Below are 25156 nucleotides of genomic sequence, written 5' to 3'. Positions count from 1 at the left end.
TCCCCTCTTGTGTGACCTTCTAAGTAGGACCAAGCAGAGACTCTTCGTGTTTCCTTTATAACCATATCTCACATAAGGAAACACCAGTGCATTACCTAACTGAACCACAGTTGGAGGCTGCCCTGGAGCCTGGGAAGGAACTGCTGAAGTTGGTCATTACAAATTTCAGACATTCTTTTGGAAACAGCATTGTTTGATCAAAGCATTTTACAAATTCCATCCCCATACTTCCCCCACCCCCAAGAACTATTCTTGCCTTTTTAATACAGGCAGGTAGCTGGGCACAGTGGCTCATGTCTAATCCCGTTGCTAGGGAAGCTGAGGTGAGAAAATCCTCACACCTGCCTGAGCAATGAAATCCTTTCTCAACCAGTCAATACATAAAACAGCAGCAGGCAACAGGACATCTTCTACTATCTACAGCATTTAGTTTTCCCAATTGAATCATAAGTTTAAGATGCAAAAACAGTAATGGATTTTTCTTTTCTTTTTTCCCCAGACAGGGTTTCTCTATGCAGTTCTGACTGTCCTGGATCTCTCTGTAGGCCAGGCTGGCCTTGAACACAGAGTGCCACCTGCCTCTGCCTCCTAAGTGCTAGGAGTAAAGGCATGGGTCACCAAGCCCTGCCTAATGGTAACAAATTAAAAAAAAAAAACAAAAAACCAAAAAACAAAACAAAAAAAACTTTTCTTTCAAAATATTTTTTTTTAATTTTGAACATGCATTTATTGACACCAGTACAATTGGCCCCAGGAGACTATCCTTCTGAGCTCATCATGCTGGCACTTGTCCCTAAGATTAGCGAAACATGATGTCTTAGAACAAGACTCGCTGTTGCACTAAGGGATATCAGATCACCTGGAGCTGGAGTTACAGACAGTTATAAACTGCCTGATGTGGGTGCTGGGAATCACACTCAAGTCCTCTGCAAGACTAGGATGTGGTCTTAATCCATTGAGCCATCTCCAGTTCCAAGGGCTCTGATGACCTCTTCTGACTTTCATGGACACCGGGCACACTTACGGTGCACAAACACTCATTCAGGCAAAAAACTCACACTTAAAAAAAAAAAATTCTTGGACTGGGGATATAGGTCAGCAATAGCGTATTCTTGGCCAACAAGCATTAGGTCCTCCCTGGAAACAAAGCAAATTTCTTGTTATTTGGTCTTTGAGATAAGGTCTCACGTAGCCAAGTTGATCTCCTTCTGGCTACATATTTCAGGACCATCCTGATCTCTTCCTTCTACCTCTACCTGCCAAGCGCTGGGACTATACGTTTGGACTACGGCCCTTGGCTTAATTTAAAAACTTGATATTTCACACATACATACATATGTAGCGATAATGGTTGAGATTATCACAATGTGTCATGGATGTGTTTGGAACCCCAGCACTTTAGAGATAGAAGGATGAAGATCAGGAGTTCAAGGCCATCCTCAACTACTACACAGCTAATGGTTGGAAGCCACCATGGGCAGGAGACCCATGTCTCAGAAAACACCTATAATTCAGGAGGTGGAAGCTGAAGGTTCAGGCCAGTCTTGGCTACCGAGTGAGTTCAAAGCCACATGAAATCCTGTTATAAAACACCAAAATAAATAAATATTTAAATAAATGATGAAGTCTGTTTTCCATAACTAAATCACTGCTTCTGGTAACACAGAAGACTTTGTTGTGTACAAGCAAGTGTCCATTCTGTGCTGGGAATCAAGACTGTGGTGAGGTCAAAGGTGCAATTCTGACAAACATTGCCAGAAATACCTAAAAGCTATTCAGTGCTGGATTCTGAATTATTGGTTGTTGCACAATCATAATTTCACTGTCACCATATTTTTAGCAGCTGTGGCACTCAGTTAACCGGACTCTGTATGGGGTCAGCACGAAATTTAACAAGCTGTGAGCTAAAACATACACACAGAAAACCCAAAATGTAAACATTCAAAACTACAATGTATCACCTTTAAAAGTGAAACACAATGGTTAAGTGTAACCAGTTAATAATTTCCCTGTAATCCAGGATGATCACAGTAGTTGTGAAAACTCTGTAAGTAAACACCAGAGATGTCTATGCCTCCTCTGGGAAGCAAAAATAGGAGACAGGTACTCTGAGGCCCTCAATTTTTTTGTTTCTTTGTTTCTTTTTTTTTTTTTCCAAGACAGGGTTTTGGTGCCTGTCCTGGATTGGATCTCACGCTGTAGACCAGGCTGGCCTCGAATTCGCAGAGATCTGCCTGCCTCTGCCTCCCGAGAGCTGGGACTAAAGGCATGTGCCACACCACCACCCAGCTGGTCCTCATTTTTTTAACGTGTGTATTTAAATTTTTATCTGGGGCCAAAGGTCTTGCTTTATGTAGCCCACACTGGCCTGGATTCTCCTGTGAGGCCCTTAACTAGTGGATGAGTGGGAGATTCACTCTGTCCCCAGATCTAAAGAATCTAGAAAACCAACTAGTCCAGCTTCTGAGGAGGGAAGCCATGAAAAACAAGGTCTGAAAATCAGATGGTAGATGCAAAACAGCATCCACCACCGATCTTGAGATGGGTTTCATCCCCATTTTTCAGATGATCAAACTGAGGGTAGTGAGGGTGGGCAAGACGAGGAAGGCCATACTATTGGAAAGGAAAAGGGTTGGATTCAAAAATAAAAAGGGCAGAGATTAGATTCAAAAATCAAAACTGGGTCTGACCCCACGGCTCTGAAGCGCGGAGGCTTTGGCCAGAACCTCGGATTTTCCATCCCTTTCCAGTTATAAACGCTTTCGTTCCTCCGTTTCCACGGCTGTACAGGGGAAATAACACTTGATTTCACAGGTTTGTTGTCAAGATGATGAAAAACGCACGCCCCAGGGTTAGCTACAAATATGTGCTTAAAAAAAAAAAGGCGCGCACAATGCGCCAAACTGCGCGGCAGGATCCCGCGCTCCGGCGGTGGTCCCGCGCAGACCCGGCCCCCAGCCCCGCGCGGCGCCGCCGGAGGAAACAAAGCGAGCGATCGCGGCTGCCACCCGGCCCGGCCCGCCCCCTCCCGGGGCCGGCGGCTTCCCCTCGCACGCGCCGCTACCTACCGGGGCTCCGACTCGGCCTCAGGCTCGGCCGCTAGCCCAATCTCCGCGACGATTACTGGCTGGCTCGCTACACACAGGCGGGATGCGCGAGCGTGCACGCGGACCGGACGTGCAGCCAGCGGAAGGGGCGGGACTGGAAGGCGGGGCCGGGCACCAGCCGCTTGCAAGGGGGGAGGTGGGCGTGGTCCATGCTCAGTCCACTTTTAACTACTTTTCTTGAAGGCCAGTGGAGATGTCCTTCCCGGCACAATCTCGATCACCCGGTTTTTTTCCCCTAGAGCAGTGAATACGAACCTTACATTCCAGTGACAAAACGGTCAGAGAAAAGTATTAACCATGAATTCGTATTAGTAACCACAGTAGCTACAGCAGTTAACAGGTCACTTTTTATCCACTTTTTTTTTTTTTTTTTTTTGGTTTTTTGAGACAGAGTTCCTCTGTAGCTTTGCACCTTTCTTGGATCTCGCTCTGTAGACCAGGCTGGGCTCGAACTCACAGAGATCCGCCTGCCTCTGCCTCCCAGAGTGCTGGGATTAAAGGCATGCACCACCACCGCCCGGCCCACCTATGTATTTTAAACTTGCCTTGATCTGTGACTATCTTTGTCCTGTAAAACTATAAAGCTTCATGAAACTGCTTCCATGTTGGAACACGGAATTTGGGATAATCTAAATCTGTTCCTGGACCATGGTTACTCATATATGTTCCAGAATAAAACCCCGTCTTTTATTGAGTTGAGAGCTGTTTCTTTTAATGACAAAAGTGATCTGATAAAAATGTCAAGTTACTTCATTCTTCAATATATTGGCTCCTCACTGAGAAGAGCACTGAGAATGCCCTTCTTAGTGGCAAAGAAACATGGTTCCTACCTTTAATTAGTGGGCAAGGATACAGTTCAGGAAGAGGGAAGGGAGGCAGGATAGGTGTCACTAAGGACCACCTACTACCTGTGCTCTTCATTAGGTACTTATTATTTCCAATTCTTTCAGCAACATTGCACGGTAGTGATTCTCCTCCTCTTCCGGAGGAATTTAGATGAGGTATGGACAAAGTGTGGGCCAGAAATCAAATAACTTTGAGCGGATAAATGGATTAACTTCAAAATATCAGTTCTTGTGTAAAATGAGATTAATGACAGTATCCACCGTAAGGACTCTGAGGCCTAAGATAATAACCTTACAGAGTGCTCTTAAGATCTGGTGGATAGATCTTATTATTTATTCACTATTATAAGGTCCCTGGTAGCTAGGAAGGCTCATTCCTAGGATCTGATGTCGATAGGGGCCTGAGTAGTGGGCAGGACAGCAGCCTTCAGAAGAGAAACCTGTAGTAAAGCTAGTAAGAAACAAACTCCTGGATCATGTCAAAACACCAGCCATCATGATCTGGACCTGACTTTTTCTTTTCTTGCACCCTCTGTATTTGACATAATATTTATATGTGACATATAATAGGACTTCTATATCTAAAATTAAAATAATCAAGAATACAGTCTGGCCTAATGAGGTGAAAGTAGCAGATCAAGAAAAGGCATTCTGCTGGGCGGTGGTGGCGCACGACTTTAATCCCAGCACTCAGGAGGCAGAGCCAGGCGGATCTCTGTGAGTTCGAGGCCAGCCTGGCCTACAGAGAGAGATCCAGGACAGGCTCCAAAGATACACAGGGAAACCCTGTCTCGGAAAAAAAATGAAAAGGCATCCTAACCAATCAACCAAAAATTCCTCTGCATATGACATCATACTCCTTAACCGTATTGATACTTCTTAACTGTATTGATACGTTTCCTCTCTGTGTCTGCAGTCACTTGTACTTTGTAGTACATTGTATTTGCTGTCCAGAGCACCTGAAACAGTTCAGTATTCTTTAGTCTTTCATCTGGCCAGCTTGAGTTCATGGTAATCACCTCATGTGGGGTGGCAAACCCAATTCTAAAACAGACTGATCTTCAGTATCTAAATACTGTAACTCTTATTTCTGGATAATTACTTGATCTGGCCTGTTATCTTGGTGTTACACCAGAATCCAGCTTAAGGAAGTAAATGGACAGTTATGTTACAGAAGGAATCAGGTAACTACACAGCATCGTTCTGAATTCCTCCAAGCAGAATTGATCTTTTCCAATGTACCAAATATAATTTAATACAGGGACAGAATCAAGAGGCCAGACCTGTTGAAGCTGGTCGAGGTGGCACATGCCTTTATTCCCAGCATTTGGGAGGCAGAGGCAGGTGGATCTCTGGGAGTTTGAGTTTGAGGCCAGCCTGGTCTTACATAGAGAGTTCCAGGACAGCCAGAGCTACATAGTGAGCCAGTCTTAAGTTACAAACTCCATTTATTATTTCTCATAATTGGAGTTTTGTAGCGAGCAAGCTAGCAAGAAGCCTGCCATAGGCCATGCAATTGGTAACTAACATAAGCCTCTGAGTAATTATTTTATAAGCAGCTGTGGGACTGCAGGCCGGGCAGGACTGGAGAAACCTTCCAACTACAGAGTTCTGTAAGATTTCCACAGGTCATTAGTCCTGGCTTCTGAGAGAAGTGCTGGCCATGCTCCACCACTGGCTACCTCAGACTCCATCTGTAGTACCGTTGTCAAGAATCCTTGTTGAGTTCAAGTACAGGCTTTCCCACCTCTTAGTGGAAATAGTCCTGTATAGTTTCTCTAGTGTTTTAAATCCTTTCCCATAACACATAATTTCCTTTAGAACAGTGGTTCTCAACCTGTGGGTCACAACCCCTTTAGGGGTCACATGTCAGATATCCTACATATCAGATATTTACATTATGATTCATAATGGTAGCAAAATTACAGTTATGGAGTAACAATGAAATAATTGTATGTTTGGGGGTCACCACAGCATTTGGAACTGTTTTAAAGGGTCGCAGCATAAGAAAGCTGAGAGCCACTGCTCTAAAGAGTTTCCGTTTTCTTTTCCTGAAATAGCATTCCTTCTATATGTCCTGTTTTGAAAATGAGTCCTAGGGGCTGGAGAGATGGCTGAGAGGTTGGGAGCACTGGCTGCTCTTCCAGAGGACCTGGGTTCAATTCCCAGCACCCAAATAGCTGCTCACAACTGTCTGTAACTCCAGTTCCAGTGGATCTGACACCCATACACAGACATACATGCAGGCAAAATACCAATGCACGTAAAATTAATTAATTTAAAAAAGTGAGTCCTTTTCTAAGGTGTGCTGGCTGGTTTTATGTGTGGGCTAGAGTCATCTGAGTGGAGAGAACCTCAGTTGAAAAAATATGCCTCTATAAGATCAAGCTGCTGCCTTTAAACCCAGTACTCAGGAGGCAGAGGCAGGTGGATCTCGGTGAGTTTGAGGCCTGCCTGGTCTACAGAGCTAGTTCCAAGACAGCCAGGGCTATACAGAGAAACCCAGTCTCCAAAAATCAAAAACCAAAACCAAAAAAAAAAAAAAAAAAAAAATCAGGCTGTAAGCAGACAAGCCTGCAGGGCATTTTCTTAATTAGTGATTAATGTGAGAGGGGCATTGTGGGTGAGACCACCCCTGGGCTTATGATTCTGGGGTCTATAAGAAAGCAGGCTGAGGGCTGGAGGGATGGCTCAGTGGTTAAGAGCACTACTTGTTCTTCCAGAGGTCCTGAGTTCAATTCCCAGCAACCACATGGTGGCTCACAACCACCTGTAATGAGATCTGGCGCCCTCTTCTGGTCTGCAGGTGTACGTGCAGATAGAGCACTGTATACGTAATAAATAAATAAATCTTTTAAAAAAAAGAAAGAAAGCAGGCTGAGCAAGTCATAAGGACAAGGCCATAAGCAGCACCCCTCCGTGGCCTCTGCATCAGCTCCTGCCTCCAGGTTCCTGCCCTGCTTGAGTTCCTGCCTTGACTTCCCTCCGTGGACTGTGATTCAGAATTTGTAGGCCAAATAAACCCTTTCCTCCCATGTTGTTCTTGGCCACGGTGGCCTACTGCAGTGGTAGAAAAGTAACTAGTACATAAGGAATCTCTTTCTTCATTGGCAGTGAGTCCAGCTTGTCCTAGAGTTCCTAATCCAGCACCTGCACTGGTGCTGGTAAGGTCTCTTTTGGCTTTAACATTTGGCCAATTTTGATTAATCCATGAATGTTGCCATTGCAGACCGATAGCTTTTGAACAATCTGGATAAAAAGAGACAACCTCAAATCTCTGAGTATCCCACACACAAGTCAATAAAGTAAAGGTTACTCCTAGGCAGAAGTCTGAGCGTGCCATAGGGCTCCCAGAGGCTTCCAGGCCCGAAGGTAGTATTTACATCATCTGGAATTTGAGTCCAAGTTACTCCAATGAAGGGAAGTTCATGTGGGTGGTAGGTACTACTGTTGGGTATCTAGCCACACTTACGGGGCAAGTGACCATCACAACAGGTTATTCTGTGACAGGAAACAGGCAATAGACTAGCCATTATATCCAGGAATTCTCACTCACACTTTGCTATTGGAATGTAAGGTTCATGCTCACTGCTCTATGGAAAAAACAGGTGACCGAAATTAATGCCAGGAAGTAGATTTACATGGCGGCTTTAAGAGAAATAGAGGAAACTTTTGTGTCTCAATTATCTTTGGGGAGGGGCAAGAGGGCTTCTGTAGGACAAAGGGGCTCCAGATGGGCTGGACATCTGCATGCTGTGTACAGTCTTTTGACCCTTGCTTCTTCACCTGTCCTTGGAGAGTTTATTACAATGACTAGAACCTGGGACTGTGACCTGAGTCAGCATCTGGAGTTTCTTTCCAGACATGATACTTGCCTCCAAGTCAGTTCAGGTGAGTTGAGGAGAAAAGGCCTCTTTCCAATCTAGACGAGCATGTGAGAGGAATGCTCTTAGCTGGAGATGCAGAAGGCGGCCCAGGGTCTTAGCACTCCGGAGACTGAGGCAGAGGATCGAGAGTTCCAAGGCCAGCTTCAGCTCCATAGTAAGCTGAGGCTATCAGGCCAGTTTGGGTCACATGGGACTCTGTCTCAAAGGAACATATACAAAAGGGGGAGGGGAGGGGTAATGTCAGCTACTCAGGAACCCGAGGCAGGAGAAGCAAAAGGCCAAGGCCTACCTGGGCTAGAGTTTAGAGCCAACCTGAACAAGTTACAGAGACTCCATCTCAAAATAAATGTTTTAAAAGGCTAAGGATGAAGCTAGTAGCCTAGAGTCCCAATGTCAATCCCCAGTACAAATAAAGAAATAAAATACATAAATTAAGGAGTGGGGAAAAAAAGTTTGTGCCTGCTGTTAAAATCCCAGTTCCTGGAACTTTCTCCTTGCCTTCTACGGCCAAGGACACTTATGATGTGTCTCCAGATGAATGGTGTCTGTCCTTCTATCGATCCCCAACAGAGTTGCCATGTAGCCTAGACTGGCCTTGAACTAGCAAATAGAATTCATTGTATAACCCAATGGCCCTGTGCCTAACACATCCTGACAGTGTTTGAGCTCCTGCACAACGCACATCTCCCTACTGTCTAGACTTAGACATGTCCTGCCCAGTGCCTTAGAACTCACTCCCTCTCAAATTAAAAAAAAAAAAAATTAACAAATTCAAAGGTAATTTTTCTTTAAATATTTGTTGTGTGTGTGTTTTCAAGGTCAGAAGACAGCTTGTGGGAGTTGGTTCTCTCCTTCTGCCCGTGGATTCTGGGGACTGAACTCAGATTTTCAGACATGGTAGAGAGTTCCTTTCCCTCTGAGCCATCTTGCTGGCCCTCTCCATCTCTCCTGAAACCTTTCTTCTTCCTGACGAAGCCCCTCCTACTCTGATATCCTTTTCCTTTTCTTTTGACTCACTGAATTTCACTTTCCTTGCATGAGCATGAGTGGAGGGTATTTACAGGAAAGAGGCAATGTAACAGCCACAGAAGAAACTAACTCCCTACGTCAAGACAGCTTCTTGCTATCTTTGAAGTTCACTCTTGGCAGTAGAAAGCCCCTCCTCAGGAAACAGTTCTCCTGGGTCTCAGCCAGGGGGCCAAGAAGAATAAATCTCTTATTCTATAAAGCAGCCCTAATGTCGCAGTCTCCCTCCCTTAATAATTAGCTTACAGACAGCCTTGCTCTATGGTTCTTAGCCTTTTTTCACTCCTGACCTATCAGAGGGTACCTACACCCCATCAGTAATGGTACCTGGCTTTGACAAGAACAGGAAATGCCTACCCTGCCATTGGCACCTGCCTAATTATCTAGTTTTCCCCAAGGGATGTGCATGAAAAACTCCAGGTATCTTACTTATAATACTGGGAACTATTAGTGTGCTAGGGAGGGCCTTGCAGGAACAGTTTCGGTCCCAGGAAAGGCTGAAAGGCACCATTTTTGTTTTTTTCTCTTTGTGTGTGTGTGTGTGCACCCTCTTGGAGGCCAGACTGGGACATCTGGTGTCCTGCCCATCAAGAGCCACCTTTTCCCTTTGGACAGTCTCTTTACTATGCACCACAGTGCTGGGGTTACAGGTGCATGCAGCCATGCCCGTCCTCATACCCACGGGGCCATCTCCTCAGCCCCAACTTTTGTAGTTATGAGCTGATGCCATCAAGAACTCTTTCAACTCAGTTATTTTTCATTATTCAAGAAAGTGACAATAAAGCCTGAGTTGGCCCCAGCTGCTTAGGCAATGATCTCATTTCATCCTGACAGTGACCTGTCTTAGTCCCCTCTGGCCCTTAGCATCTATCCTAGCATACCACACTGCTTCCAGCTTTGTTTGAAGAACAGCCCTGTGAGTTCACTAGCAATGACTCCTTTGACTTCTACTTCCCCAAACTAAATTTACTTTCCATGTTTATTTTAAATATTAATACACAATTAAATTTATACCACACTTTACAAATATCATTAATATTCATTCTTCATTTAAAAGCATCCACAGCTGTGTATGACAGTCCATGTCTGTAATCCCAATATTCAGGAGGCTGGGCAAGAGGTTCATGAGTTGAAGGCCAACCTGGGCTACCCAATGAATTCCATCCAGGCCAGTCAGATACTGTCTCAAAAAAAAAAAAAAAAAGGCTGCTAAAAAAACATAATTGAAACCTAAGCCCTCACAAAGTCTGAACTCCCTAGCCAAAAATTCAGCTTTGTAACTTGGCCAGTTACATATTTCTCATCAAATACCACCCCGTGAAAGAGGGAGGAAAATTAACACGATTCTTCCACCCAGCTCTGGGTTAAAACATCCCATGTAAAGTCTCAACTCCACACTAAGCAGCAGACTTTGGGCAAATCACTGAATGAAACCTCACCTGCTCAAACACGATAGCAGATGACGCAGATCAAAAGTCTAGGATGCTAGCAGGGAAGAGCTGCACAAACCCACATCCTGGCGTACAGTCTGCGTTCCTGCCTCTCTCTGCCTTTAACTGTCATGTCCCCACCACGGTCTTATCCCTTCTTGTCACCACGTGCTCATACATACACCTAACAATTCTGTTGGTCAGCTGTTGTTTGTTTGTTTGTTTTCAGGGACAGAGAACAAACCCAGAATCTTCCACGTCTTAGATAAAGGTTCTGTCACTAAGCCCTACTCGGCAAATGTTAAGGGCCATTGTGGGCTGGCCTAAGGGATACAAGAAAGCGAGGAAAATGCACCCTGTTCTCTCACCTTACACAATGTAAGATCTGTGGTGGATAGCCACACACACTAAAGTAAGTCTGCAGTTTAGCTTAGGAGAGAGTCTGTAGGGCCCCAGAAATTACAATGAGGGAATACAGAGTTTAAGTAGCCTCTAAAAGCCAAATGTAACGTTTGTTTTAGGGGGATAGAGATGCGGCTCAATTGCAGAAACATGCTTGCCTAGCATTTACAACGTCCTGGCTGAATCTCTAGTGCCACATAAATTGGACATGGTGGTACATATTTATAATCCCAGCATTGGGAGGTAGAGGCAGGAAGATCAGAAGTTCAAGGTCATCTCAATACATAGCAAGTTCAAGGCTAGTCTGGGATACATAAGACTGTGAAAGAGAAAGAAAGAGAGAAAGTGAGAAAGAGAGAAAGAGAGAGAGGAAGGGAGGGAGGAGGGAGGGAGGGAGGGAAGGAGGGAGGGAAAAAGGGCTAGTGAGATAGCTCAGTGGTTAAAACCACTTGCTGCTTGCCGGGCGGTGGTGGCGCACGCCTTTAATCCCAGCACTCGGGAGGCAGAGGCAGGCGGATCTCTGTGAGTTCGAGGCCAGCCTGGTCTACAAAGTGAGTTCCAGGAAAGGCACAAAACTACACAGAGAAACCCTGTCTTGAAAAACAAAAAAAAAAAAACCACTTGCCGCTCTTCGAGAGGACCCAAGCCAAGTTTGGTTCCCAGCATGCACAGGGCAGCTCACAACCCTCTGTAACTCCAGTTCCAGGTAAGCCTTCTTCTGGCCTCCTTGGGTACTAGGCACACAAATAATGCACACACACACAGGTCAAACACTTCTACACTTAAAATAAATTCTGGGGAGGCTGGAGAGATGGCACACCAGTTAAGAGCACTGGCTGTTCTTCCAGAGGACCCGAGTTCAATTCCCAGCACCCACATTGTGGCTCACAAATTGCCTGTAACTCTACCTCCAGGGGATCAGACATCTTCACACAGACATACATACAGGCAAAACACCAATGCATATAAAATAAAAATAAATAAATCATTTAAAAATAATTTTTTTGTTTGTGGTTTTTCGAGACAGGGTTTCTCTGGCACCAGGCCAGCCTCAGACTCAGAGATCCAACTGCCTCTGCCTCTGGAGTGTTGGGATTAAAGGCATGTGTTGCCGGGCAGTGGTGGCGCACACCTTTAATCCCAGCACTCGGGAAGCAGAGCCAGGTGAATCTTTGTGAGTTCGAGTCCAGCCTGGTCTACAAAGTGAGATCCAGGACAGGCTCCAAAGCTACACGGAGAAACCCTGTCTCAAAAAAAAAAAAAAAAAAAAAAAAAAAAAAAAGGCATGTGCCACCACTGCCTGGCTAAAAATAGATTTTTTAAAATGTTAAAGTTTGCTTCCCCCATTAAGATTTTTTTTCACAATGCCACCCCAGAAATATGCACCCTCAACTTCATTTATCCGTTCCATGGTGCATATGTGGGGGTCAGAGGATAATTTTCAGGAGTCAGTTCTCTCCTTCCATTGTAAACTCTGGATATAGAACGCAGGTTGTCAAGCTGGCCTGGAAATCACTCTTACCCTCTGAGTCATCTTATCCTGCCAGTCCTAACTTATTGTTAGAAAGTGCAGGGAATGTCTGGAACATTCTCAAACCCACAACACTGAGCAGGAGGCCCGCTGTTCTTTGGATCTCACTTAGGACTGTGACTAAGGAAGAAACATGGGTCATGGGTCCCCTCCAGAAGGTGAGCTTCAGGAGAGATAAGAAGCTATCGAGGATGATCTCCAACTTGCTTCACGCCCAGATGACTGGCCTTGCTTCAGAGCGAAGAAATCTTTTTGCCTAAGATTACTAAGTGACTGTACGGTATGAACTTATTTTTCTGTAAGACAGAGCCTCAGCTGGGTATAGTGGCACAAACCTTAATCTCAGCACTCAGGAGGTAGAGGCAAATGGATCTCTGAGCTCAAGGCCAGCCTGGTCTACACTTCAAGTTCTAAGACAGCTAGGTCTATATAAGAGCCTGTCTCAAAAATCCAAAACAAACAAAAGACAGAGTGCATTGGCAGCCCAAGCCAGCCTGGACCTTGCTCTGTAGCCAAGGGAGACCTTGACTTTCTGATCCTCCTACTTGTTCTAGGATCACAGGTAATATCACACCTGGCTTATACGCTGATGGGAATTTAATTTAGGGCTTTGTGTACTGTTGGCAAGCACCCTACACAACTAAGCTACATTCCTAGCCTCTCCAATGGAATCTTCTGGCAACGAAAGTACGATCCCATCTCTCCCCAGCTAAAACTCCATCAGTGGCTCCAAGACTTTAGGATAAAGTCCATGTTCTCCCACTCTTCTGCCCAATTCCTGCCTGCTTTTCCAACAGTAACTTCTTACTCCCGCTCCCCCGCCCCCCCCCCCCCCCGCGCCGCCCCCCCCCCCCCCCCCCCCCCCCGTGTGTGTGTGTGTGTGTGTGTGTGTGTGTGTGTGTGTGTGTGTGTGTGTGTTACTTAGAATTGAACTCAGGATCTCAGGCATGCTATAGACAAGCACTCTACCACTGAGCTATCTCTAACCCTTTTGTATTTTTTTATTTTTCTGCAGGGTCTCACTAAGTTGGCAGGCTAGTGTTGCTCTCACCCCTCAGCCTCCTCAGCAGATGGGATGACAGGCCTGTACCACTAACCTTGCTTTCAATCTCAGTGTGTTCCTCATTCCCCCAACCTACAGCTTTATCAGTCTCAATATGGTACCTCAAAAGCACCACCCTGGGCTGGGGAGATGGTTCAGTGGGTAAGAATATTTGTTGTTCTGGGCGTGGTAGTACATGCCTTTAATTCCTGCATTCAGGAGCAGAAGCAGGGGGACCTCATTAGGTAACCCAGGCTGACCTCAAACTTGTGATCCTGGCTTATCCTCAAAAATCTTCTTTAAAAGATTATATTTTTAATATTAAATATTATATATTTAATACTTTAAGTGTATGCCTGTGTATCTGTGTGCGGGTTTGTGCATACGTGTGTTGGTACCTATAGAAGCCAGAAGACGACGATGGAATTCAAGATGGCCTCAAACTTACTATGTTCCTCCTGCCTCTGCCTTTAGTGCTAGGATTACAGGCATGTGCCATCACACCTGGCAGGGCAAATTGTTGCACTTAAGCTGTGAACTACAAGAGCAGCAGGGTCTACTGGGCAGTGGTGGTGCAAGCCTTTAATCCCAGCACTCAGGAGGCAGAGGCAGGCGGATCTCTGAGTTCGAGGCCAGCCTGGTCTACAGAGTGAGTTCCAGGACAGCCAGAGCTGTTACACAGAGAAACTGTCTCAAAAAACCAACCCTCGAGGCAGAGCCAGGCGGATCTCTGTGAGTTCAAGGCCAGCCTGGACTACCGAGTGAGTTCCAGGAAAGGCGCAAAGCTACACAGATAAACCCTGTCTCGAAAAACACAACAAAACAAAACAAAACAAAAAAACAAACAAAAAAAGAAAACAAAACAAAAAAACACGACCCTCTCTCTTCCCCGTTCCCCCCCCCCCCCCCGCAAAGAATGGCAAGGTTCACAGAAACCTACACATCCATTCTTCCCTGATCTTACTGAATGTTTGTTGTTTGCACAGAAACCAACAACACAGAACTGGGAATTAGAATAAGAGATGTAAGTTCTCATTTAAGCTCTGCAATTGGGCATCACTGAGTTTGGGACAAGTACCATTTTCTTCAAGTCCCCTCCCCTGTCTTCTTTACAACAGCATGTAAATTAAAAGAGGCAACAGAAAATCAACGTCCTGATGGTGAGATGGTTCAATGGGTCAGGGTGCAAGCAAGCATGCACACACATAAAGTTATGTACTATGTTGGATGTAGAGGTTAGCGCACAGCGAACCCTTACACACGCAAGGCAGGCCCTCTACTGAAACGCAGTCTTGCTCCTGGAGAGGTGAGTAAGGGTGACCGCTGAGCCCAAGTAGGTAGCTTTGACTGCTTTCCAAAATCAAACAGAAATGACCGGGCAGTGTTTGCAGCTTTGGAGTCTATTTACTTTTCTGGGCCTGACACTAATGTAAGAGGAGCTGACTATATTTAGCTCTGTGTTTTCTTTTGTTTTCTGTTCTTGAGTCAGAGGGGAATTGTTTCTTCCTTGTTCATTTTTGCAAAGGCAAGGATCATTTCCCTTTTTGGCCGGCAGCTCTCTGATGGTAAGAACTAGTCTTCTCTCCTCACCTACCATTGTGGGAATTCTCGAAGCCTACGTCTTTGGGCTATCTTCTCAGGATTATGATTAGATTAATAAGTGACAGCAGGGAGACCCAAGGGACTGAGGCATTCCGGCAATTCTAAGTTAGATGTTGCAATTACCTCCCTACAATCGATTTTCCTGTGGTGGTTGCCTGTATCAGACAACGTGATTGTTGTGATGATAAAGAATTAAAGAGGGAGCCAGGGGTGGTGGGGTGGTGGGGTGGTGGGATAGTGGGGTGGTGGGGTGGTGGTGGTGGTGGTAGTAGTGCATGCCATTAATCCCAGCACTAGAGAGGCAGAGCCAGGTGGATCTCTGTGGGTTCGAGGCCAGCCTGGTCTACTGAGCAAGTTCCAGGATAGGCTCCAAAAGCTACACAGAGAAACCCTGTCTTGAAAAACAAAACAAAACAAATAAATAAATAAAATAAAGTAAAAATAAAGAGGATGTAGAGAGATCCAGGTTTATATACAGATTTTGCCACCTACAAGCAATGTACCAACTTTTCTGGAAGTTGAAGAAGCCAAGAAACCTTACATCTCGCCTTCAAGCAATCAAGTCTTCTTTTCATCTGTGAAAAAAGGGAATAATCATGGCATGCACTTTCTAGGCTTGTTAAAATTGTACAAAAATATGTACAAAAGTCTTACCCCACAGCCTGGTGTATAAGTGTTCATTAAGGGGGTAGGGGAGTTCATGAGGCCTTAACCCTAGACTAAGAACTACAGGCAACTAAGGAATACTGAAGGTGGGAGAAGCAATAGTCCTCCCGAGGGAAGAGCACACCAGCCCTGAAATCGTATACATACATTATTTGGTCTGAGCAGGCTGTATTTATATATTTAGGAAAACACACACACACACACACACACACACACACACACACACACCTATTAAAGAGAAAGAGGCCATAAATTTGAGAGCAAGGTGAAGGGTATATGGGAGGGGTTAGAGGGAGGAAAGGGAAGGGGGGAAATGATGTAATTATATTATAATCTCAAAAAACCACCACCAACAAACTTGAGATGGGAGGCTCTAATGGTAAATCAAAGGGACAATGTAAGAGCTCGGTGCAAAACTAGAAGCCAAGAAATCTTACGTCTCGCCTTCAAGCAATCAAGTCTTCTGGCTCAGGGTCAGCGTTCTACACACCCTCAATCCGTTGCCTCTGGCTTTTAGGCTTGCAAAGACCCAGGTCTGCCTAGGCCGGAGTGGGGAAGGCAGCCGAGAGCAAACCTGGCTTCTAGTAGGAAAGCCCTCTCCAAGGGGCAATGGGCTCTTGGCGAATCGCAGCCTCGGACCTCAGTGTCTTTCACTTACCCAGGAATGGTAACGGTTCTTAACGGCAGCCGATAACGGCTCACCTGTGCCCCGATGCCTATCAAGGGTACACTGAAGTGAAACCTTGGACTTTGCAACCTATCACTCGCAAAACGCTAATTCAACATGGAACTGCAAGTCCCAGCATGCCCCGCGACCACCCTGCAAGGCGTGGGGACCTCTTCGCCTCAGAGCGCGGCTGAACCTAGGGGTTTCCGGAATTGCTGCCCACTCCTCCCAAGGCATTCCTTCATGATTTCTGGGTTTTGTAGTCCACTTCGGTCCAGTTTCTTGAGAACGAGCAGCCCTTAGTGGCAGATTTCCTCACAAAAACTACAAAACCCAGAATACAGTGCCTATTCCTCCTGTCCAATAGAAGCCCTCCATGTAGCGGGGCGCGGAGCCCGGCTCTCGCAACCCAAGATGGCGGATGTGAGTGAGACAGCAGTGAAGCTGCCGGCACCTTCGCTGCCGCAGATGATGGAAGGGAACGGAAACGGCCATGAGCACTGCAGCGATTGCGAGAACGAGGAGGACAACAGCTACAACCGGGGGTAACGAGATCCTCGTATCCCAATTCCTGTCCGGTCTCCCACAAGCTGGGTCTCCGGGGTGCGGGGAAGTCACCGGGAGCTTAGCCTAACCCCACCCCCATGTTCTTATTGGCTAAGCCACCGAGAGCCTGCCTAGCGATTGGTTTTTGTCTTTGTCATTTACCAGGGTGGGTGCTCAGATACTAAGGGTCGGAGACATGCAATACTTTTATTATATAAAAGTTCTGTATGGTGTACCATTCGTGTGCTTCAGGCGCGATGGGGAAAAAGAACATTTTGAACGGTGGGTCTCAATAGTACAACGCAGAGCAGTCTAGAAACTGCAGTTCAGAGGAACGTTACTTATAAAGGAGTATGAACAACGTGACTAGCAATAAACTAATAATAAAGCATTTCGTTGTAGTTCACGGTCAATGAGGAAATTCACCAGGCTATACAAGCCATGTATATAATTATGTTGTAAAATACTACTGCCAGAGAATTCCAAAATATAAACTCACCTTATAAATCCTGTGTTATTAGCGATGTGATAATGTTTTAACTTATTCAGTGTCTATTGCCTCAAATAATCCGCAGGTATTATTAGAGTAACTCTTCTTGTACCTTTGTTAACTTAGTGAAGTAGCTCAAAGCGTCAACAAACGGAGGTTGCTTCTTGGAGAATATGTGGTACTTGTGGGATACTACTGCACATCTTGTACTTTAGGGTCTTTCCGGGGTGTTTTGGTTTTTGAGACAGGTTCTCGATGTGTAGTTCTGGCTGATCTGGGACTTGCCATGTAGAGCAGGTTGTCCCCAAACTCGGCATGATGTTCTTGCCTCTGCCTCTCAGGTATAGGGACTACTGTTACAGGCCACCATGTAGCTCTTACTATAAGTAATTGCTGTCATTTGTTACTGGAGAAGAAGAAATGGGCCAGATATTTGAGTGTTGTTTTTTCCAAATAAGTACATCTGTAAGCCAGTCACAGTGAATATTTTTGTTCACATTATTTGTCTGCTGCTAACCCCCCCACACCGTCCATCCGTCCATCTGTCTATCTCTGTCTGTCTGCCTGCCTGCATATATATAATATATATATTATATATAATATATATATGTTTTATTCTGATTTTTAAAGCCAGACTTTGTTATAGCCAGCTTGTCATTAGCTGTAACCGGCAGCTGTTAACTTCCCCTTTCCCCCAGTGAAAACTAAGATAAAGGTGGAAGGTCATAACCTTTGGATACACTCATTTATTCTTCTATCTTGGAGATGGTTGAGCAAAGGATTGAATGATTAGCAATTTGCCTGGGGGTGAGTTTTGGATTTAAAAAGGATCTAGCTTCTTGTTCTTTACCAGCATGAAAAAAAATCACAAGAATGTGGCAGAAAAGGAAGCTTGCCAAATTTGATTTTATGACTGTGTTCTGTTGCTGTAACTCACAACAGATCTAATGTAACAGCCTTGTTTAAGCCAGCTATTCCCAAGAATGGAATCGCTGAGAAAGAGGAAATAGGAGCTGGAAGAAGAGACAGGCCAGGCCTCTAGAGAAAAAGTCCCTATCAAATGAGAAGGCTGAATATGAAAGGCATTTCAGAAGTGAAAGTATGATGTTTCTTTTGTTCATTCTGTAATTGCACTATTTTTCTCTGTTAAACTGTTGACCTGATCACTGCCAATCTTTTTTTTTTTTTTTTTAAATAGATTTTGTACTCTGAAAAACTGTAATCAGCTTGTAACACTTTGCCCTGAGCTGGGGTGTAGCTTAGCCATAGAGCACGTGCTTATTACCATGCTGCAGGCCCTGGTGTTCAACCACAAGCATGAAAACCAAGAAAATCCTGTTTGCCAGGAAGTTCTTTGTTTTAGTTATGGTACCACAGAGTAATAGATCCCCTTTCCCCAAATCTTTGGGAGTGACCTCCCTCCTCCCCTCCCCCCGAGAAGGTGTTCTGTTACCAGGTATGGTTTGAATGAGCAAATTATATTAGTTTACCAAATCTGGGGGTCTGTGAAAATGAATTAGTTTGGAGATGGCAGGTAAAAAGCAAAGGGCCTACTCAGGAGAGAGTCTACTTCTGACATTTAGAATCTGAATTTTCCATTAACGTTCAGAGCAAAGTGTTTTGGAAAGAGGCAGCATCACCCTGGGAAAAGTATGGACTTTGGAGTCATTCAGACCTGCTTTGAGCAGGATGTGGTGGTGCAACCTGTTAATCCCAGCGCTCAGGAGGCAAAGACAGGTGGCTCTCTGTGAGGTCAAGGCCAGCCTTATCTATATAGCCAGCCAGTATGGGTTTCATAGTGAGACTGTCTACAAAAACAAGCTAAAACCTGGTTTGAAAGCCTGGTTGTGATCCCAAGATCAACAGCTGTGGTCTTGGGAAAGTTTCCTTATCTACAGTGGTTTATGAATTTAGAGAGAAACATTAAAGGTAGCTCTTTTCTTTTCTTCAGATTTTCCCCAGCTTGCCTTCCATCATTTTTACAAACTGTATTTTTGTAGTTTTACTATAGCAATAAATAATGTATTTGATAACTTCTTGAGTGTGTCCAGTTCTCTGTCTCATGGGCTATTAAGGTGCATGAGAACAAGGATTAATTATGTCCTTGGAGATGAGATGCCTGGTGTTTAGTAGGTGTTACTGAGTGTTGGGTGAATGAAGGCAAATATTAAAGTGCCTGGCCTATCTCAGTGCAAGGTCTCATGTAGCCCAGGCTGCCCTCAAACTCATTTTGTATTGAGAATGATCTTGAATTTCCAGTTCTCCTGCCTTGACTTCCTTAGTTCTGAGATACAAACACATCTCCAGTCTCCAATTTTTCTTGTGTATGTATTTTTGACAATAAATCTTGTCTTACTACAGAGAGTGTGTGTGTGTGTGTGTGTGTGTGTGTGTGTGTGTGTGTGTGTGTGTGTGTTTGGAGGTCAGAGGACAGTTTTGGGGAGTCAGTTCTCTCCTTTTGTCTTGTTAAGGCAGGGCTTTCGTTGTTTTGGCCTTGCCATACACTCTGGTTAACTGGTTCCCAAGCTTCCAGATGATTCTCCTATCTCCGCCTTGAGTCCTATCCTAGGAGTGCTAAGATTACAGGTGTGTGCTGCCACATCCAGTTTTTTTGCGTGGGTTCTGAGGATGGAACTCAGGTCATCAGCTTTCACAGCAAGCACTTTTCTTATGGACCTACAACATTTTGTGAAATACCTACAGAAACCAGCCACCCTCCAGTTTATTATGGAAGTTCCTTTTTTGTTTTTTTCTTTTTGAAGTATTTCTTGCCCCTCATTTCCTGTTTTTTTTTTTTTTTTTTTTTTTTTTTTGGTTTTTCGAGACAGGGTTTCTCTGTGTAGCTTTGCGCCTTTCCTGGTACTCGCTTTGGAGACCAGGCTGGCCTCGAACTCACAGAGATCCACCTGGCTCTGCCTCCCGAGTGCTGGGACATTTCCTGTTTTAAGTTATTTACTTTAGTTAAAAACTTTAATTGTGTGTATATGCATGTGAGTGCAGGTACCTGAGGAGAGCTTAAAAAGGCTTCACAGTCCCCTGGACCTGGAGTTATGTGTGGTTATGAGCCTCACAACAATGGACTGTAGCCTGGAAGTGTAAGCTACATAACATGTCTTGTGTGTACACACTACATACGTGAATACTACATTATATATGTGTGTGTGTGTGTGTGTGTGTGTGTGTGTGTGTGTGTGTGTATACACACACATATATATTAGTACAAGCTACATAAATCTTTGCTCGCCTAAATGCTTTTTATTCAGAGTGTTTTATCCCAGCAGCTGAACTGGGAACTGAACTCCTGCAGTATTGGTAAATGTGCTCTTAACCTCTGAGGCATCTCTCCACCCACCCCTTTTTATTTGTTTTGCATATTGGTATGTGTATGTGTGTGGGTACACTAGAGATATTGTCTCCTATGAAGAAATTTAAGTAGAAAGGTAGCCAGGTGGTGGTGGTGCACACCTTTAATCTCAGCACTCTGGAGGTAGAGCCAGGCAGATCTCTGTGAAGCCAGCCTGGTCTACAGAGCGAGATCCAGGACAGGCACCAAAGCTACACAGAGAAACCCTGTCTGGAAAAACCAAAAAAAAAAAAAAAAAAAAAAAAAAAACCCACTCTGAACAAAAAGCATTTAGGTGAGGAAAGATTTATGTAGCTTGCACTATATATTATGTAGTATGGACATATGTAGTGTGTACCCACAGTACATGTTATGTGGCTTACACTTCCAGGCTGCAGTCCATTGTTGGAAGACAGGACAGGAACTCCAGTAGGAACTCAAAGACAGAAACCGTGGAGGAACACTGCTTTGTGCTCCCTCCTACACCTATGCTTAGCTGGTTTCTCCTCCTCTGCTGTCTTCACATTTATTTATGTCTGTGTGTCTGCTGTGTGTGTGCTGGTGTCTGTGGAAGCCAGAAGAGGACACCTGTTCCCATGGAGTTACAGATGGTTGTGAGTCACCCAGTATGGGTGCTAAGAACCAAACTCGGGGCCTCTAGAAAAACAGCTAGTGCTTTTTTTTAAATTGCAGGATCTTACTATGCAGCTCTGGCAGGCCTGGGACTTGTTCCAGACTATCCTTGAACTCACAGAGATCCACCTGCCTCTGCCACCCAAGGGCTGGGATGACGGGCGTGTGGCACCATGCCCAGCACTACTAGTAATTGCTAGGCCATTTCTTAGGGCTCAGTTTCCTTCCTTCTACAGCTCAGGACCACCTGCCTAGGGATGGTGCTGCCCACAGTGGGCTGGGCTCCCGTGTCTGCAGCACACGTCCCCAGGCCAGACTGATCTAGGCAGTTCCTCAATCCAGTCTCCTCTCAGATGACTGACGCCGGGCTGTGTCAGGTAACTAGGACAGAAGGTAAATGCCGCCAAGCTCCCTTCCGTGCTGTGTCTTCCTCTTGTCACAAGTGGCGCCATCCGTGCTGCTCGTCGGCTTGTGACTACATCCAGCACTTGGGAAGGAGAAATCTTTTTAGTTCTGAAGCTTTTGGTTTTTCAAAACTAGATCAAAGCAAAATGAAGAGAACTCTCATCACTGATATCAAATAAGTATTCTAATTATATTTCCTAATTAAATGGTAGTTAAAAAGAAACTAATCAAGAGCTGCTTCAAAGAGAAGAAACTGGAGAGCAGAAGAAATTAAAAGTAAATGAAGCCTATTTCAGGGAGACTGCTGCCCATGGCAAACTGCTTTTGCTGATCTCCCACATTGTTGAACTAATATGCCCACTCCACAGTTTGTCAGCTTTGCCAAGCTGCCAGTTAACCCTTTCTGGAGCTCAGGGAACAGGGGCTGCAGGAGGAGGGTGCTGTAGCTTTTTCTCTTCTTTCTTAAAAAATCTCAAATCTCCATTTAAAAACAAATTTACTGCATTTCCTTATTTGTGGGCATTTTGTGTGTGCATAACAAGCTTGCAGAGGTCAGAGACTGACTGCTTGTGGGTCAGTTGTCGTCTGTGTGGGTCTTGGGGATCAAACTCAGGTGGTCAGACTTGGCTATAAGCACCTTTATCCACTAAGCCATCTATCTTACCTACACCTCCATTTTTTATTTTCATTCATTCATTCATTGGTTCAGGTTTTTTGAGACAGGGATTCTCTGTGTAGCCCTGGCTGTCCTGAAACTCAGACCTTCCTGCCTTTGCCTTCCAGTGCTGGGACTAAAGACCTGTGCCACCCCACCTGGCCACCTGCATTCTTTTTGCTTGTTTGGTTGTTGTTTGTGTGTTTCAGTTTGTAGCAAGGCTAGCTTTAGACTTGTGGTGAGAGGATCACTGCCTTAGCCTCCCAAGGGCTAGAATTACAGGCGTGAGCCACAACTCCTAATTCAGGGTTTTTTTTTTTTTTTTTTTGGAGACAGGGTTTCCTGGAACTCACTTGGTAGCCCAGGCTGGCCTTGAACTCACAGAGATCCGCGGGCCTCTGCCTCCCGAGTGCTGGGATTAAAGGCGTGTGCCACTGCCACCCGGCCAAGCTCTACTTTTTAAGCCTTTTTCTGATTCCTCAGAGAAAGTGTCCTTGTGATTGTTCCCTTTAAAGCACATGAAATACTATGTTCTCTATATTAAGCACCTAAAATTAACACCTGAAATGCCCCGCCAGGGCAGTGCTGTCTGGTATGCTGACTGAGGAGCAGCTGGAGGTTGACTGGAGTCGAGTGCCTGCTGTCACTGCTAGTATGCACTAGACCCTACGTGCATCTGTGCTTTCACTTCGGCTTTTGTTGTGAGCCTCCACCTCGCCCTCTGACACTTAGAGGATCCGTTTGAAAGTGGCTGCATGTGTTTTCCCTCTGGAATTGACTTCTGTATTCCGAATCTTTTTTTGTTTTTCTTTTGCTGGTGGTGCTGATGTTCAGACCCAGCACGTTACACATGAGAGGTGCAACCACGGAGCAGCACTCCCAGCTCCTGCATCCTGTAGCAGCGAGAGTCCTCTCTTTGGATCTCTTCAGCAACTTGTGCATTTTCTCAGACAGGGAGTTGGGTGGCAGTGGAGCTGGCTAGCTCTTTAAACTCTCGCTGACAGACCAGGGTCGCCCTCAGTGGACACGGATAGAACATGGAATAGCGTTTGGTTTGATCTTTGACTTACCAGGTCACAGTGCACCACCCAAACTCAAACTGTTGGACTTCAGTGTTTATCTCATTTTAGCCTTGTTTTCTGCTGGCCAGCTTTTAGTCACTTCTGTCAGTCTTGGTGAGCTCTCAAAAATAGCTCTCCTCCATGACAGGAATTGGCTCGTTCATCCCTCCAGACATCCAGAGGAGGCAAAGGGGACCATAAGAGCAGGCTTCTGTAATTGCTGCCTACAATCTCCTTCCATAGCCTCCGAGTGCCTCTGTGGCAGTAGGAATTTAGAAGTCACAAGCAGGTCTTGTTTTTTAATTTATTACATTTTATGTATTTGCATGTGTGCACATGTGCCACAGTATACATGTGGATATCAGACATCTTGAAGGAAGTCAGTTCTCTCCATTCCACCATGTGAATCCTGGGTTCAAACTCAGGTCATCAGGCTTGGCAGCCATCTATTCCCCAAACTCCCAATCTAACTCATTGGTGGGGATGTGTGGAGTTTGGGGTGTAGTACCCTGTGATCCAGCAGCCACAGCAGTACAGAGAATATGCAGCTGATCCTGACTCCTGCCACCTGGTTTCCTCCTGAGTGTCCTTGTAAATGTCCCTCTGTCTGTCTGTCTCTGGGCTTTGTGAGTACTAGGATGATCGTTGGTGAATGTGTCACATCCCCAAGGGTAACTTCACTTGCAAAAGGCTCTCCTGATGTCGAAATTAGAACTAGAGTGCAGGATTTATTTCAGTACCTTTCTGGGGAAAACTTACTTTATAGTCCCAAGAATTAGCTTCTAGCTTTCAGAGGCAGAGAGAATGGGGGGCTGTGGTCATGGCTTAGCTGCCAAGAGCCCATCCTGCTCTACCAGAGGACCAGAGTTTGGTTCTAGCATGCATGGCAGGAGGCTTATAACTGCTTGTTACTCTAGCTCCAGGGAATCTGACACCTCTGGTCTCTGAGAGCACTGGCGCACGCATGTACAAACATACACACATACATAAAAGTTAAAAAATTAAAACTGGGTATGGGCCTATAGACCTTTAATCCCAGCACTCGGGAGGCAGAGGCAGGCGGATCTCTGTGAGTTCGAGGCCAGCCTGGTCTACAAAGTGAGTTCCAGGAAAGGTGCAAAGCTACACAGAGATACCCTGTCTCGAAAAACCAAACCAAACGAAAACAAAAACTGGGTATGGTCCTATAGGCCCTTAATACCAGCATGTGAGAGGCAGAGGCAGGCAGATCTCTGTGAGTTTGAGGCCAGCCTGGTCTACATAGTGGGTTCCAGGGCAGCCAGGGCTATATAGAAAGATCCTGTGTCAAAATAAATAAATAAATAAAATTAAAAAAAAAAAAAGAAAGGAAAATAAAGCCACATGCCCTGGTACACAGGAAGCTGGCATAGGAGAATCTTGAGTTCAAGGTTAGCCATGGTGGGTCCCCATTGCAAACAAAACAAAAGAAGGAAATAAGTGACCAGAAGTTATGACTTTTCTTCTGAACTTGGCTCTCCGAAACAGACCTGCAGTCTGTGTTGCAGACAGTACGTCCCATTTGAATAGTGCCAGTGGCTCTCTGCTTGACCTTAGGAGTAGGACGTGACCTGAGGAGGGCCACTGCCAGGGGCAAGGAAGTTGGTCTTTGAAAGTCCCAAGCCAGGCACAGAAGGGCACAGCATTCAGTGCTTTCTCAGAATGTTGGCATAGCTGTCCTGTGGAAACAGCACTAGAGATGTTTTCACTGACCTCTTTTGGGCTGTAGCTTTTCTGCGTTTTATTTTAGTCCATTGTGCCTAGAAAGCATCAGGCAAGCATAAAGTGGTTGAGCTCCTA

The 25156-nt window shown here is 45.2% G+C and overlaps 2 protein-coding genes across 7 annotated transcripts in view; one reads left to right on the top strand and one right to left on the bottom strand.

The window, feature by feature from the left end:
* Positions 1-16342, bottom strand: part of Dcakd (dephospho-CoA kinase domain containing) — a 35117-nt gene extending 18775 nt beyond the window's left edge. Inside the window, exons 1-2 of one of the 6 annotated variants that reach the window (XM_052755811.1) lie at positions 16197-16342; positions 15365-15447 (exon numbers count right to left, since the gene is read on the bottom strand). In XM_052755811.1, the coding sequence (XP_052611771.1) occupies positions 15365-15447 (83 nt within the window). In that variant the 5' untranslated portion in view covers positions 16197-16342. The other 5 variants (XM_052755813.1, XM_052755816.1, XM_052755817.1 and 2 more) reach the window with 5 other exon arrangements.
* Positions 16343-16582: 240 nt separating this feature from the next.
* The window catches only part of Nmt1 (N-myristoyltransferase 1), a 40821-nt gene continuing 32247 nt past the window's right edge, over positions 16583-25156 (top strand). The window contains exon 1 of the mRNA XM_052755793.1: positions 16583-16750. Within this exon, the coding sequence (XP_052611753.1) occupies positions 16620-16750 (131 nt within the window). The 5' untranslated portion in view covers positions 16583-16619. The remainder of the gene's footprint in view (positions 16751-25156) is intronic.

Source organism: Peromyscus californicus, unplaced genomic scaffold, assembly GCF_007827085.1.
Source record: "Peromyscus californicus insignis strain IS unplaced genomic scaffold, ASM782708v3 Scaffold_3__1_contigs__length_106647218, whole genome shotgun sequence".
Lineage (NCBI taxonomy): Eukaryota > Metazoa > Chordata > Mammalia > Rodentia > Cricetidae > Peromyscus > Peromyscus californicus.
Note: the sequence above shows the minus strand (reverse complement) of the source record. Positions and strands in the feature narration are given on the sequence as shown.